Source organism: Sphaeramia orbicularis, chromosome 9, assembly GCF_902148855.1.
Source record: "Sphaeramia orbicularis chromosome 9, fSphaOr1.1, whole genome shotgun sequence".
Lineage (NCBI taxonomy): Eukaryota > Metazoa > Chordata > Actinopteri > Kurtiformes > Apogonidae > Sphaeramia > Sphaeramia orbicularis.
In genome coordinates, this window is record NC_043965.1 from 7,283,911 (window position 1) to 7,300,081 (window position 16,171).

The window sequence follows — 16,171 nt, forward strand, 5'->3', positions numbered from 1 at the left end:
GCTTGGTAAACAAAAAAAGGCAAGTCCAATTCAATTGTATGGAATCACTTTGGGTTTGATGAAGAAGACGAAGAGCAAAAACACATCATGTGCAAAAAGTGGTTCGTAGTTGTGTCCGCACCGACCGCTAACACAACAAACCTTTTTAACCATCTGAAGTTTAACCACCGCGACCTTTATCATAATCTTTATCTTATGAAAAACTAAAACGCATAAAAACAACTTCGTCCGCAATGCAATCTTCAGTCTCCGAATCTCTTTACGCTGCAACTCCCGTATTAACCTAACCTAACCCGTATAACCGTAACGTGCGTATTCTACAGGGTGTCCCATAAATCTGCATACATAGGAAAAAGAAACGTTTCTTGACATAAACCATTTTTATTTCTATAATATGCTCTATATGACTGCCATTTTGTCGGGAACACATTTCAATGCGTGTCCTCCACTGCTGAAGAACTATAAAGAAGAAATATAAAGAAATACATGTTAGAACCACATGTATTATGTCTCCTATGTATGGAGACTTATGGGACACCCTGTAGATGGTTGATGTAAACAGAAGGCCTGAACTGAAACCTCACAGCATGCCACTGAATTTACTATGTTTCATACTACATTGAACATACTTGAATTTATAATTTGCACTTTACGTGAGTTTTTTTTTTTTTATTGCTACAGTTCTATGGCAAGTCTATAGCAGTTTAATTCCAGTGCACTATTTGTTTATAAAAGGAAACATACTTGAATTTACAGTACACTTATTTGATTTCAAAGATTTTTTTGTTTCGTACAAAAGTGAAAATACTTTGTTTTAGTGGTTAAAAGCTTTATTTATGTTTAAAGAGTATATTTTACATTGTTTGGCGAGAAAAAAAAAAAAAACTTTAAGGTTAACAAATAATCGTTTTTAATAATCGTGATTTCAATTATTGCTAAAATAATCGTGATTTTTTTATCTTCAGTGTAATTTTTGTATTTCACAAATTCATCCCGCAGGCCGGATTGGACCCTTTGGCGGGCTGGATTTGGCCCCCGGGCCGCATGTTTGACACCTGTGGTCTAAGGGTTAGAACAGGTTTATTTCTTCACTTTAACCAGAACTGTTTCACTCTTCATGGCTTTCCACGTTTTTATTAATATATTAAATTGTGGCCTGTGTTTTCCTGTTTGTCAGTCGGAGTCTCTGGTTGGCGTAACCGTTACTGTGATTGGCAGTCGGAGGGTTGCTGTGGAAACAAAGGTCTAAGTGCCTGAGGGTAGAGAAAGTGAACACAATGTTTTAGCCTCTGCCCTTTTTTATGGATCTGCTCCAAAATGATGATGGTCTCATCTGTGGGCCATGTCCTGCACAAGAGAGGGTAATGAATATGAAGGCAGGAGGTTATGGACACACTGGTGACAGACGGACGGACAGACAGACAGGACGGACAGACAGACAGATGGACAGACGGACAGACAGACGGATGGACAGAGAGACAGACAGATGGACAGACAGACAGGACAGAGAGACAGACGGACGGATAGACAGACGAATAGACAGACAGACAGATGGATAGACAGACGGACAAACAGACAGACAGATGAACAGACAGATGGACTGACAGATGAACAGATGGACGGACAGACAGACAAACAGAAGGATAGACAGATGGACAGATACAGAAACAGACAGATATACAGACAGATAGATATACATACAGGCAGATGGACAGACAGACAGACGGACAGTCACATGAACAGACAGCTGGATGGATGGATGGACAGACAGACCGACAGACAGACAGACAGATATCCTCTATGACAGACTATTCACCAGGCTCTGTTTGTCTATTAGTCTGTTATTTGTCCATTATTTGTCCATTATTTGTCCATTATTTGTCTATTATTTGTCTATTATTTGTCCATTATTTGTCCTTTATTTGTCCATTATTTGTCCATTATTTGTCCTTTATTTGTCCATTATTTGTCCATTATTTGTCTATTATTTGTCTATTATTTGTCTATTATTCGTCTGTTATTCGTCCGTTATTCGTCCGTTATTCGTCCGTTATTTGTCCGTTATTTGTCCATTATTTGTCCGTTATTTGTCCATTATTTGTCCGTTATTTGTCCATTATTTGTCCGTTATTTGTCTGTTATTTGTCTGTTATTTGTCTGTCATTTGTCCATTATTCCTACACATATGCCTGTAGTTTTGAACCCATGTCTTTGCAGCGTGTCCCTGGTGAATTGCAGCTGTGTTGAACTCTTTTCAGTGTTTCAGTTTTCAGCTGACGGCAGCACATGGCTGGTGTCCAGCAGCTAATCCATCCAGCTCTGTCATTTCAGTTAGTGTTTCTCTACAGCAAACATACACAGGAGGAAACGTGAACAGTAACACCCCAAGTCATGTTGAATCCTTAGAGAAAAACCAGTGTTAACCGACAAAACTTACAACTGTAAGGCACATGTATTCCTAAATTTAGAGTTCACAAACAGACCCCACTACTATAACTGCATCAGACTACTAAAACTATGGGCTCTGTCTGCCACAGATATGCAACGTAACCCATAAAGACCCAGCGATACTTTTGTATCTGTTCCCATTTGATTTTTTCCTCTAAATGTAACCTTTTTGAAGTGATTTATAACCATTTATTATAATATTACTGTCTGTGTTTTGCATCCTTTCAGTAAAAATCACACATGTTCCTATATTTAATTCACTGCTTATCAGCGGTGGGAAGTAACAAAGTACTGATACTTTGTTACTATACTTAGGTAGATTTTTTAGGTATCTGTACTTTACTTGAGTATTTACTTTTCTGGCAACTTTTTGCTTTTACTCCCTACATTTTTGCATAAATATCTGCACTTTATACTCCCTACAGTCTCAGAATAGGCTCGTTACTTTTTCAAACTAAACAGATGTGACAGAACGTAAAATACGTCATTTCAGAAGGAAAATCAGTCCTGACAATTTATTTATTTATTTTAATTTTTAAATTTTAAAAAAAAAAATTATTTTGATTGATTGATTATTTGTTTATTTATTTTTATTTATTTATTTTATTTTATTTATTTATTTATTTTTTTACCTGTTCCCACATGTTTTTGCGGGTTACCTGTCGAGTACCCGACCCGGTGCAGGACTCTGGTCAGTACCATTCACTGTGCAATTGGAAAACTGAAACTTTTATGATTTTGCCTGGTGAAATAAGTATCGTTTCATTCATGGCAAAAAAAAATGCAGTTTTACTTTTGTACTTTATTACAATTGAGAAGTTGTACTTTTTTTTTTAACTTTTACTTAAGTAAAGGAGTTGAATCAGTACTTCTACTTTTTTGAGAGTATTTTTTCCACACAACTTTACTTTTTACAAGTAAATTCAAAACTTATCTTTTTAGTCTAGTTTTTAATTAAATCCTTACTGTTAACTTTATTTTGTTGCTTGTATTTTTATTTGCAATCGCGGGACAGTGGGGGGTTTTGTTGTGAAGCAGTTTGTGCTACATGTACCATGTATGAAAAGTGCTATAGAAATAAAGATTGATTGATTGATTGATTGATTGATTGATTGATTGATTGGAAGTAGCTGTACTTCTACTTAAGTATAGAATGTGAATACTTTTACCATCTCTGCTGATCATGTACAGTAGATGTTCATAAAAGCTGAGATTAAAGTTGAGGGTTATAATATCAGAAACAGAGAAAACTGAAGAAAAAGTGACTTTTTCAGTCAAATCTCTCATTAACTGAACGTAAACCCAGTGTGTCCATGCACTGTCATTGATCCAACTCCATGGGTTTTACTGGTGAATCAATGTTGTAGAAAATGACGTTGTTTCCACGGTAACCACGAAGCCTCCAAACGTCCAAATGGGTCATATCTGATGAGAATTAAAAAACGACAAACTGCATTTTACACCAATTATTTCTATGTCAGGATGCACCGACATAAACAATAGCCAATCAAAGGGTTCCACTTGTCAATCATCACACTATACTTCAAATCAATATTATTAAACGCTTATATAATTAAAATAAATCGTGCATAACAATGTTTTTTTTTCCATCAAATTTATTTCATTTTTTAATGCGTCTGGACATTGAATTGAATGCTTTTTAATGCCATTTAAGCCTTTAATTTTCACAAAATCTATTTAATGTCTTAATGCTTTTTAATGACCTGCAGAAACTCTGATAAAATATAAGAACTTCAGCCTTTCCTATTTGTCCTTTTTCATTACATACTGTAGTGATGACTGACTTTATTCATTAAAAGTTCATCTTTGAAATATTAAGTCTTAAAAAAAACAAACCCACACACACAAATACAAATGCATTCATGAGAATATCTTTATAAGTAGCACTACAGTGTGATATATCTGTCCTTCCTCTGCACCACAGAGCTGTACTTTATATAAATAGTATAAAAACACATTGTTAAACCACACACTCACTCAGACTGACACACTGTGGGTTATTTTAACTCAGTGCCACATACACAACGCTGCAGCACAAAACGTTAGCGAAATATCTCATGTAGAAACTCCAGTCAAAATAATAATGCACCTTCTGAACATGGCATCGAGTAGGGTTTTATAGATAATAATAATAATAATAATAATAATAATAATAATAATAATAATAACAACAAGAAAAGTACTCGGAGAGTGCAGACCTCCGCCAAGGCTGATCAGTGGCCCCCCCCATGGGCCCCCCCACCCCCGATCACCACCAAAATTTAATCATTTCTTCCTTATCCCATTTCCAACAAACCCTGAAAATTTCATCCAAATCTGTCCATAACTTTTTGAGTTATGTTGCACACTAACGGACAGACAAACAAACAAACAAACAAACAAACAGACAAACAAACCCTGGCAAAAACATAACCTCCTTGGCGGAGGTAAAAATAATAATAACAGACTCTTACCTTTGCTGATACAGGTGTAGCTCTGGCTGATGAAGGTCTGTAAAACATAGAACAGAAACACACAGTGTTAATTCAACAGGTTCAGTGTAGACCAGAACAGAACATGGAAGTAAAAGGATTCAGAACTACAGTCCAGACGTCAGCCATTCTCATGCATGTCAAACATTAAAAACACAACAGCGCAGTAGTCAGCAGGGCGGCCCAGCTCAGCCTGGGGCACGACCGGGGCAACTGGAGTTTAATGAGGTGTGGAGCTAAGAGCCACCTTGTGTAATTTCCAAAGCAGCAGCGGGAAGAAAAACCTCCAGAAATTCTCAATCAGGCCCAGATCCATTAGAGCTGGGAGGCAGATGGATGGGGGGGGGGGTGTTCTCTGTGGATTGCTTTGCTGTCAACATAATGGAACTGTCTTAGTGTCTTCCAAAGAATGGAACGAGGATCAGGTCCTGGACCACATAATGCAAACCAGACCCATAGATGGACCCTCATTAGACAGGATTATATTCACAAAACCACAACTCGTCTGTGGTTTGTTTTAAAAAGACTGACATGGCACAGACGTTCGACTGTGGCTGCGAACATGCATTAACTCAACTCTAAACTATAATAATAATTCATAAAGTCTGATTCTGTTGCACTTACTCACATTTATGCACCAACGTTTCCACCTCTACCTACAGATAAAAGGTTTATTTCACATTTTTAAAAGTTTGGGCAATAAAAATATGTTGCAAAAGGATTTCTACAGATATGTTTCTCTGGCTGCTCGTGTCAGATTTAACTGTCTGTTGCAACACAACGATGATGTCGAATCCAAAATCCAAAATGATGGAAGAGTTTAGCAGAGCAGCAGGAGCAACATGGACGACAGCGCTTCATGTCCAGAGGCAAAAACAAACCAAAAAAAAAAAACCAGTCTGCTGCCGTTTCAGGGGGAGCTTTGTGTATGAATGTAGTGTAATGCTGTTGGATAGTTACTGAAGTCTGCATTTTTACCACATAACACATGTAGGATGGTGAAGTCTGGACACACAAGGCCATCTGAGAGTCTGCAGAAAGTACAATACTTTTTTTTTTCCTGCTTTATTACTTCCACCAAGTTTTGTTTTCATCTGGGTTTGTGTGTTTGTGTGTCTGTTTGTGTGTCTGTTTGTTTGTTTGTTTGTTTGTTAGCAAGATAACTCAAAAAGTTATGGATGGATTTTGATGAAATTTTCAGGAAATGTTGATACTGGCAGAAGGAACAAAAGATTACATTTTGGTGGTGATCTGTGTTGGGGGGGGGGGGGGGTCTGCCTTGGCGGAGGTCTTCGCTCTCTGAGTCCTTTTCTAGTTTGTTTGTTTCTCTGTCTGATACTAAAATAACTCAAAAAGTTATGGACAGATTTTCAGGAAATTTTCAGGAAATGTTGATACTGGCACAAGGAACAAATGATGAAATTTTGGTGGTGATTGGGGGGGGGGGGGCACTTGGCGGTCTGTGCTCTCTGAGTGCTTTTCTAGTTTGTGTATGTATATAGTGTATATTTACTTCCACTTCCTGTAGATTTGTACATATGCAAAACTTGTGTTTTTGTTCTTTATTAGTGTATTTTATTTATATTACACTGGGTTACAAAAAAATGTTTTTTACAAGCAGTCTAGGTTTTTTCAACTGTATTAGGACCATTTTGCACCGCTAAATCCAAAAATGACATCTGTTTTTCTCAATCAGGTCAGGTTTTTTTGCTAATTTGATTTTGAAAAATTTGATCTTCTCGCAAAATATAATAATTAATACCAAAATAAGATTGGTAAGCACACTTTATGAAACTTGTGACTTGATTCCTGTTAGGTACAATGGTGTATTCACCGCAGATGTAGCAGAATACGTCAGGCTTATTTTTGCAAGATCTTCTAGTCAAAGCCATTTCATTCACCTGTAATATTAAAAAAAACCAAAATGAACAAAAAGGAAGAAAATAATGAACAAAATGAAGAAAAATGAAGAAAATATAAAAACAAAATGAACAAAAATTAATATAAAACAAAATGAAGAAAAATGAAGAAAACAATGAACAAAATGAACAAAAATGAAGAAAGTATTAAAAACAAAATGAAGAAAAATTAGGAAAATTTAAAAACAAAATGAAGAAAAATGAAGAAAATAATGAACAAAATAGGGGGGGGGGGGGGGGGCAGATCTCTTTTGGCGGAGGTCTGCGCTCTCCAAGTTGCTTTTCTTGTTTTTCCTAGTTTGCTAGTGTTTTTCATTAATGTTTTGTATCCAACTGAACTATTGTGACCAAGTAATTTCCCTTGTGTGGATCAGTAAAGTTTGTCTAAGTCTAACCAAAAGTTGGCATAAGGCTTTTGCACAGAAAAGTTAAAAAAAAAGTACACACTGAGGTTTCTAGTCCTCACAGAATATGCATTTTATCTCATCTGAAATGCCCGTTTTCCAAAATATGCAGCAAATTACCAACTTCCATTTCCCATCCATGCAAAACCATCACCTCCAAATGTTACTGTGGCTGAATTTGTTGTCTTTTACCGTCGGATCCTTATCGAACATGCTTGAATGAATGCATTATGTCGCAGGTGGCGGCTGTTTTTACTCAGATTAGAAAATGTGACTCTGTTCTTTGTGCACCTGCAGCTTGGAGTCATTTGCAGAACTTCCTTCATTCTTATCCTTGGGGCCTTTAAAATGTTTAACAGCATCGTATTCGGCCTCTAGCTGCTTCGCTTTAGTTGATTTATTTGCTTTTCTAAATTGCTACAATTATTCCTAATGTTTTACTGACTTATTCTTTTGCTTTTATACCATTTTTGCCAGAATAGTTCATTTTATTTTCTTGACTTTATTGAGAATTCTCCTTAATAGACTCTGAATTGAATTAAAGATTGGATGACTTAACCCATAAAGAACCGAAGCTGCTTTTGTGGCAGTTCTTTCTATTTAACCTGTGTAAAGTGATTTATCACCATTTATAATAATATTATCCTCTGTGTTTTGCATTTTTTCAGTGTAAATCATGTATTTTCCAGTATTTAATTCATAGATCATGTAGATGTTCAGAGAGAATTCAAAGGTTATTCTATCAAAACAAAGAAAACTGAAGAAACAGGGAATTTTTCAGTAAAATATATCATTAACTGAACATAAACCAAGCATCAACAACTTTATTTTGTTCATGACTTTTACTATTTGGTTAATTTTTTTATTCATTTGACTTACATTTGACTTGTTCATTTTGTTGCTTCTTTTTATTATTATTATTATTATTATCATTATTATCATTATTATTATTATTATTATTATTATTATTATTATTATTATTATTATTATTATTTTACATTCTGTTGTTTTTTATTTTATTCATTTTTCTTAAATTTTTTTCATTTTATGGCTTGTACTTATCATGTTACTTGTTATTTTGTATTTGTTATACATTTTATTGATCATTTTAGCCATTTTTGTTCATTTTGTTTTCTTCATTTTAGTCAATCTTTTGCATATTTTTTCATATTATTCATTATGTTCATGAAGTGAACATAAAACAAAAGGTTAAAAACACTTTACATCAGTAGATGTTTTGGTTAATGGTGAGAGTTTGGGTCTTTATGGGTTAAAGAATCAGTCGGGCCATGATGTTAAACAACCACATGTGTTCATTCATTCATTCATTATTATGATGATGATGATTTTTTTTCTTTTAATCTTTATTTAACCAGAAAAACAAACGGGTTAAAGGATTAATGTAAAACAACAAATAAAAAAATAATAAAATGCAATAATTTAGTAATAACACAAAGTAATAATAAAGGTTTGACAGAACTCATCATAAAGAACAGACCTGGTGTTGCAGGCGTTGGCGCTGACAGCCGAGTGGACGGCGGCGTTGACCCCGGGGTTGGGGGCGGGGCTGGGATTGGCTGTGGCGTTGCTCTCGGCGATGGTCTGGCTGCTGATCCATTTGGTCTCATCCACCACAGTGCGAGCGTGAGGAAGACGACCCACGTCCCTCACCTTCATCAGCAGGTGGTGGCCCGTTTTCAGGATGTGGACCGCCTCGTCGTGGGAGATGGTGACGAAGCTCTGACCGTTGACCTCCAGGATTTGGTCGCCGACCTGCAACGACAACACGAAAACACAACTTCAACACACTGCAGGATGTGAGTCAGGTTGCACTGTAGCTAACGTCAGTCACTAATGGTTATAGAGCGTTACCACTGACGTCATTAATACCGAAGTAAACAGATAGGCCGCCACATTAGAGGACAAGAGAGTGACAGAAGTCACTTTTCCACTGGCCCTTAAATTGCGCAAATAGAACTTGCGCATAAAATTTACCTAATGGAAAAAATAACAATTTCACCAAAAGTCTCATTTTTTTATTAAAAGTTTTTGCCAAAAGTCTCATTTTTCGATTGAAAGTTTTTGCGCTGGTAAGAGGTGGTTTTTCAGGCATAGCGCAAATGGTATATCACGCAAAACTGCAATGGAAAGACCTTTTTTCGCAACTAGAGTCAGGTAAATTAAAAAAACAGATGTTGACGTACGTTACAACAAGCAAAGAAGAAGAAGAAGAAACATGTTGCGGTATGTGTGGACACACCAGGAAACCCGATCATTTTTTAATTTAGTACAAGATAGAGGGGTAATATATAAGAATAATAATAATAATGAATAGATCTGTAAATCAACACCATATTTGCGTTTGTCACCATGTTTATGGAATGATTTCTCGTGTCATCTCGCAATAATAAATAAACAAATCATTGCATTTGTGATTTAATGGAAAAACCGACATTACGCACTTCTGTTTTTTCGACATTTAGTAAATATCGGTAAAACCGGAATGAAAACAAGCTGAAATGAAATAGGAGTAACAAGGCTTTTTTTAAAATGTACAAGTACGGATAATGGCGTGAAAATGTAAGGAGTAGAAGGAAAAAATTGGCTGAAAAAACAAACAAACTCCAGTACGGTGTAGATAACCAAAATTTCTACTTAAGTAAGATAACCAAGTATTTGTAAGTTGTTACTTGACACCTCTGATGACGGTGTTTCCATGGTAACTACGGAGCCTCTGAACATCCAAATGAGTCACTTATTTCGTACATTTTTAATTCATTTTGTTCATTTTTATTTATTTTGCTTATTATTTTATTTGGTTTTGTTCATTTTGTTAGCTATTTTGTTTATTTTTCTACATTTTGTTGCCTCTTATTATTTTTTCTTCAGTTTTTTTGGTCAGTTCGTGGCTTATTATATCCATGTAACATACTATTTTGTTGATTTATTATTCAGTTTTGTTCATGTTATTGATCACATTTACCTGTTTTGGTCATTTTATGTCTATCTATTGTCATTTATAAACTCCATAGTTTTACTGGTGAATCAATGTTGTAGAAGACGAGGGTGTTTCCACATTCACTACAGAGCCTCTAAACATCCAAATGGATCACATTTAGTACATTTTTTAAATTCATTTTGTTCATTTTTATTCATTTTATTTAATATTTTATTTGGTTTTGTTCATTTTGTTAGTTGTATTGTTTATTTTTCTACATTTTGTTGCCTCTTTTATTATTGCTTCTTCAATTTCGGGCAGTTTGTGGCTTATTATATTCATGTAAAGTATTATTTTGTTGATTTATTACTCAGTTTTGTTCATTTTATTGATTACGTTGGCTGTTTTGGTCATTTTGTGTCACTATACTGTCATTAATTAAACTCCATAGTTTACTGGTGAATTAATGTTGTAGAGGATGATAGTGTTTCAGTGTTGAATATCCACATGGGTCATATCTGATGACCATGAAAAGACGATAAACTGTATTTTACACCAATTATTTCCATGTATTGATAGGATTAGTGGATTAACAGGTATTAAACAGTTTAGATCAGCAGATGCTTTTGGCTGATGGTGGATGTGTGGGTATTTATGGGTTAAAATCACTTGCGTTTCCCTGAGGTTACGTATCAGCCATGTTACGTGTGATGCATTGTAATCCCTGATTCATAGTTTTTCCACTGTCATAATCTCGGGCCACTGACGTCAAAGAAAACGAGCGGAACTCAAGGTCGTCCCAACTTTCCCAACTCAGTGAACCCCTGCAGGGTTCCACGGACACACATACGAACAGTGACGCTGCACCCGCTTTAATTATCCTCCATCAGACAGACAGACAATAGGTGAGGTCCTGGCCCCTCTCAACTCAGTATCACAGAGAAGACAGTGATCAGCAGAATTCATCAGAGGAAAACTAATCAGCGATCCCTGCTTTGTGCTCTTTGTTATTAAAATGCAAAAACAGACCCACTTCTGTCTGTTTTGTAAGCGTGGTCGTCTGCACGGCGCTTTTCCATTTCATTATCAACCGTTTCTTTTGATCTTACTATGAAAGAAGTTATAAAACCTTACATTCGAGAGCAAGGACACAAATGCATTCACTGATCACATCTACAGCCACAAACTACTTACACACACTGAGGAAACGGGATCTCTGGTTACTTAAAATACGAACAGATTTAAAGCTATACCGTATGATGTGGCATTTTTACACTTTTCTTTTGTCATCTTAAAATGCTCCTAATAAGCATGTGTCAAACTAAAATGTAAAAGAAATCCACCAGGTATTGAAACTCAAAAATGTTTAATTCTCATATATTTCTAATAAAAGTCTGACCAATCATTTTAGTCGGTCCGAATGAAATAATTGGCCGAACCTGACTGAGCCTCCTGTCAATCATCCATTACGGGCGTCCAGCATCCGATCCATTATCGCCATCTCACATCCGATATGCGTACCTCTGAATCTGACGCTTCACTGGCGCTGCTTCTCCTGTCACTGACCACAGTCTACTGTCTAGGATGTGCTTGGATAGAACTGACATGCACATGTGGAAGGGAAAAAACGGATTTATGAACAGAAACGACAACTGAGGGGAACAAACAGGAGTCTGATGAATGAAGGATGGAGATAAAAGTCCGGAAGTCAGCTGTACTGGACTGAACAGGTCTGCATAAAGCTCAGCTTTTCTGACGGTGGGACTCATACAGGTACATGTACATGGTGTCACACATGTAAGATGATGTAGGATGATAATTGTATGGACTATGAAACTTCAAATGTCCACGGAAAATTTGCGGAGGCTGTGCGTTCACAGTGCACGCGCCCATCCCCTGGGCACTGCAGTGAAGACCCTGACCCAGTACTGCACAGACCAGGTCTACTGATGGAACAGGAGCCATGGGCCCACGGCAGGTGGATGATGCATCTGATTACTGAGGGAGGGGTCCGCGGACACGCCAAACGGACCGGACCTCCGCCTCTGCTTCCTCCTCCGTTTCCATCGCACATCAGGTGAGAGGAGGAGGAGCCTCAGAGCTCAGGCAGAGGGAAGGGGGCGGGGCTTTGGAGGGAGGCAGGTTGTTCATGTTCAAACTTTTACTAAGTGCTGTGAGAAATGCCACATCGGTAGGTAGAGCTTTAAAGTTCCAAATCACTTTAAATGTATTCTTATAAAAATCTAATGTGCACTCAAAACTTGTTGGAAAAAGTGGATTACAAAGGAACTCTGTAATCCCTCTGGTTTATTCCTGTTCTACTGCGTCCCTCAGAATCCCTTCCAGTGTTGGGAATAACAGTGTTACTAACGCCATTATTATTTTCCAGTAACGGGTAATCTAATTAATTACTATTTGAAACATTACAACGCCGTTACCGTTACCGACAGTCATATGGGGTGCGTTACTTTGCACTAATATCAGCTGTTATCCGTCCTAGCTCAGCCAGGCACTAGAGGTGTGACGTTCGCGGATGAGTCGAGTCTTTTGAACGGCTCTTTTCAGTGATAAGAACCGATTCATTATGAGCTGTTCTTCTATTCAAATCCAACACACTGCCTTCATGCTTCACCTGTGTGTCCATGAGTCTGAGCTGTCCACGCTGCCTTCACCTGAACGACTAATTACACTGGTCTACAAGGAAAATGCTTCCAGAATAAAAGTAATGAAATTTTACCAAATGAGAGTCACTGATAAAGAAAAATCAAGTCAAAAATGCTGATTGGCTGAACTTTCCAAGATACAGCCTTGGGTCAAAATGTGAAATTCAAGAATTAACAAGAGAATGGGTTTGACTCAAAAGGAATATTTGTCTCAGAGCTCCAAGATCTACTTCAAAACACTGTCTGCACATTAGAATACATTCACTTTACAGGTTCTATTTAGTGGAAGATTTGTAAAACTACTATATAAATGTACATAAACCAATATACATGTGTAATAACACTTAATCATATACCTTGAAAACATCAGCAAACCGGCACTTTTGTCCAACTAATCTTATTAAAATATGTAACATTTAGCACATTTAATCTCTGAAGCAAATCATTTCTAAAAAAATGTAGACCAGTGTTACATCTCCGAATTTGAGTTGTCCGCAGCACAGCCCATTCACTTGAACGCAGCTACATGCACAGTTAATTTAGGGGAGGAGTTATTAATGAGTCTGACTGACTGGACTGAAGACATTTACCGCTGGATCAGGGAGGAGCGACTGAAAAAAGAGATGTGGGATTAACTGGAGGAGCATCTTCTTCCTATAAATGCAGATCCCCTTATGTGGTGGAAAAGTCGGGCCCTGGTGGACCCTCGCCGGGCCCTGGTGGACCCCAGCCTCACCACAGTTAAGGTATAGAAGCTCCGTTCAGTGGGAACATTGGTTCCATGTGAATGAGTACTCTGTAAGACAAGACTAATAATATCAGAGAAGTTGCATCAAGACGCAAACATTCCATCACTTGTCCTCCTTAACTCAAATTTGCCAAAGGATAAGAAAGAAAGGCAGTAGAACCCACAAAGGATGACACTGCATTATTATTTCAGAGATAATGTCTTTAATTTTGTTCACACTCCAGTAAATATTCAGTTCAATGCAGTACCTGTCTGCTGTTCTACTCTATAAAACTGACCTGTGAAACGTGCTCAAAAATCAGTTTTCTTTTACATATTTGAAGGTTTTTCCAAAAAAAGTAATGCAATAATTACTTTCCCTGGTAACTAATTACATTTATGAAGAGTAATTCCGTTACTAATTCAACTACTTTTTGGGAAAGTAACTAGTAACTATAAGTAATTACTTTTTTTTTTTTTTTTTAAAGTAATTTGCCCAACACTGATCACTTCCTATAATGTGCAACAATCCCTCAAATTTGAATTATGTGCAGTAAGTCTAACTTCTGTTCTTCTGTCCTGCAATAGCAACGCAATATTCATTCAATATTTATTAAAAATACATGCACTATTTTAATATAGACCTAGTTCATAGGTACATATACTATTTTACATAGAATCTGTTTTATAGGAAATACATACTGTTAATACTGTTAATAGATATACATACTGTATTCACAGATATACATAGTGTTATTCATGGTAATACATACTGTTAATACTGTTAATTATTTCTATTCATATTTTATCCAGTTTTATTTTTTTTTTATTCTACTAAGCTTCATTCTTATGTTACTTTGTTACATTGTACATTTGCGGAATGTACATTTGTGGAATTCAAAACTATTTAAATAATGTACAAAGCAAAGAATAACTTACTGCCGGACAAATATTCAACAAATGTTTAGTGAAAGAGAGGGAGGCTATGATTTAAGGGGAAAGTTAAATTTAAAGATTCATAAAGTACGCACTACGTTAAAAAGTTTCTGTATCACCATCTGTGGAGTAAAATTGTGGAACAAATTGTGTGTGGAGAGAAAACAAATATCTAACATAATTCAGTTTAAAAAAAGATATTTAAAAAAAATGATTCTTGAGAAGTACAGTATTATTACATAATGTCAATAAGGACTGTTTGTTTATGGATGATGTACTGATAAATCTGCTGTAATTACTGAAGAAAATGGTTGAATTGTTGAGTCTGCTTGTATGACTGGACTGCCATGATCATATTGTTGGGTGTAATTCAGTTACTGCATTATCTATTTGTCATGGTTTGATGTTAAAATTAGGAAAATATTGTTTGACTCTTGTATCGAGTTAGCGATAGAGGTGTAAAAGCACTGAAGGGTAGGATTAAATAAGTTCATACTTCTTCCTACTCCTTTTCGACCATGCAAAATTCAGACTTGTATGTGCTTGGAGATAGATTCTGTCCATTTGAACATTTTATTTTGTTTTTATTTTTTTTTGTTTTTTTGTTGTTTTTTTTGTTTTGCATGTTCAAAATAAATAAATAAATAAAATCAAATTTTTAAAATGATATTTTCTTATCTCATTTTTAATTTTTCTAATTTTATAATTGCTCTATTCTTATTTCAGTAGCTCTGGTGTTTGTAAATACTGCTGCACTGACTGGAGTTGCACAATGACAATAATGGCTATTCTATTCTATTCTATTCTATTCTATTCTATTCTATTCTATTCTATTCTATTCTATTCTATTCTATTCTATTCCACACAGTTACACTTTAAGAGGACACTCCTTTGAAGACAGCAATGTCAGGAGATTGACCAAAGACGAGTGGTTTGAGAGAAGAGTCCAAGAGCCATTTTAGTCCAAGTGGAAAGTCATTCCCTGAACAGAGGTGGTGGTCTGACACACTACTTATCTACCAATACCACCCCCCAAGGACCTGGATAACAACCCAGCCCTTCCTCAACAACCCTGAAACTCCCACTCAACACCCACTAAGGACCCTGAAACTCAGGGACACCCCCTCTACGACCCTACACTTAAACCTGTGTATAACGTCTGTCACCAGTTTTTCATCAAATCCATAAAACTTGAGCGACAGCAGGTTTCCGTTAGTGATAGCACCAATCCGTTAGTCTTTCTGTGATTATGCACCTGAATCTCTTCCCTCACAGTGAACAATTTCAAAGTTGACTCCACCACAAGTCCACTCCTCCTATAGGTGTAGAAGTTCACTTTCCCTCACCAGCAATTACGATTGAAGAAGTCTCTTGGATGAGTGACGAGATGTTTTCAAAAGAGCAAAACTCATCCAGTTGAACCTAGAACAACTACCAAGAAGAACGATGACCTGGGCAAATGAGAACTTAGATATCTTCAAGCTACTGATGAATGTCAGAAAAAAAAATGGTATATGACTGATGGACAGACGAGGATGTTGGAGTTGGGCAAGAGGTTGTGGTTTAGTCTTCATTCAGGATCCACTGTGGCTCAAACGTTCAGTAGATCCTTATTTTATTCATGAGCTGAAGATGAAATCGTCT

The 16,171-nt window shown here is 36.5% G+C and overlaps 1 protein-coding gene across 1 annotated transcript in view; it reads right to left on the reverse strand.

The window, feature by feature from the left end:
* The window catches only part of whrnb (whirlin b), a 280,302-nt gene that overhangs the window by 92,381 nt on the left and 171,750 nt on the right, over positions 1-16,171 (reverse strand). The window contains exons 4-5 of the mRNA XM_030144436.1: positions 8,762-9,036; positions 4,923-4,959 (exon numbers count right to left, since the gene is read on the reverse strand). Coding sequence (XP_030000296.1) covers positions 4,923-4,959; positions 8,762-9,036 — 312 coding nt within the window. The remainder of the gene's footprint in view (positions 1-4,922; positions 4,960-8,761; positions 9,037-16,171) is intronic.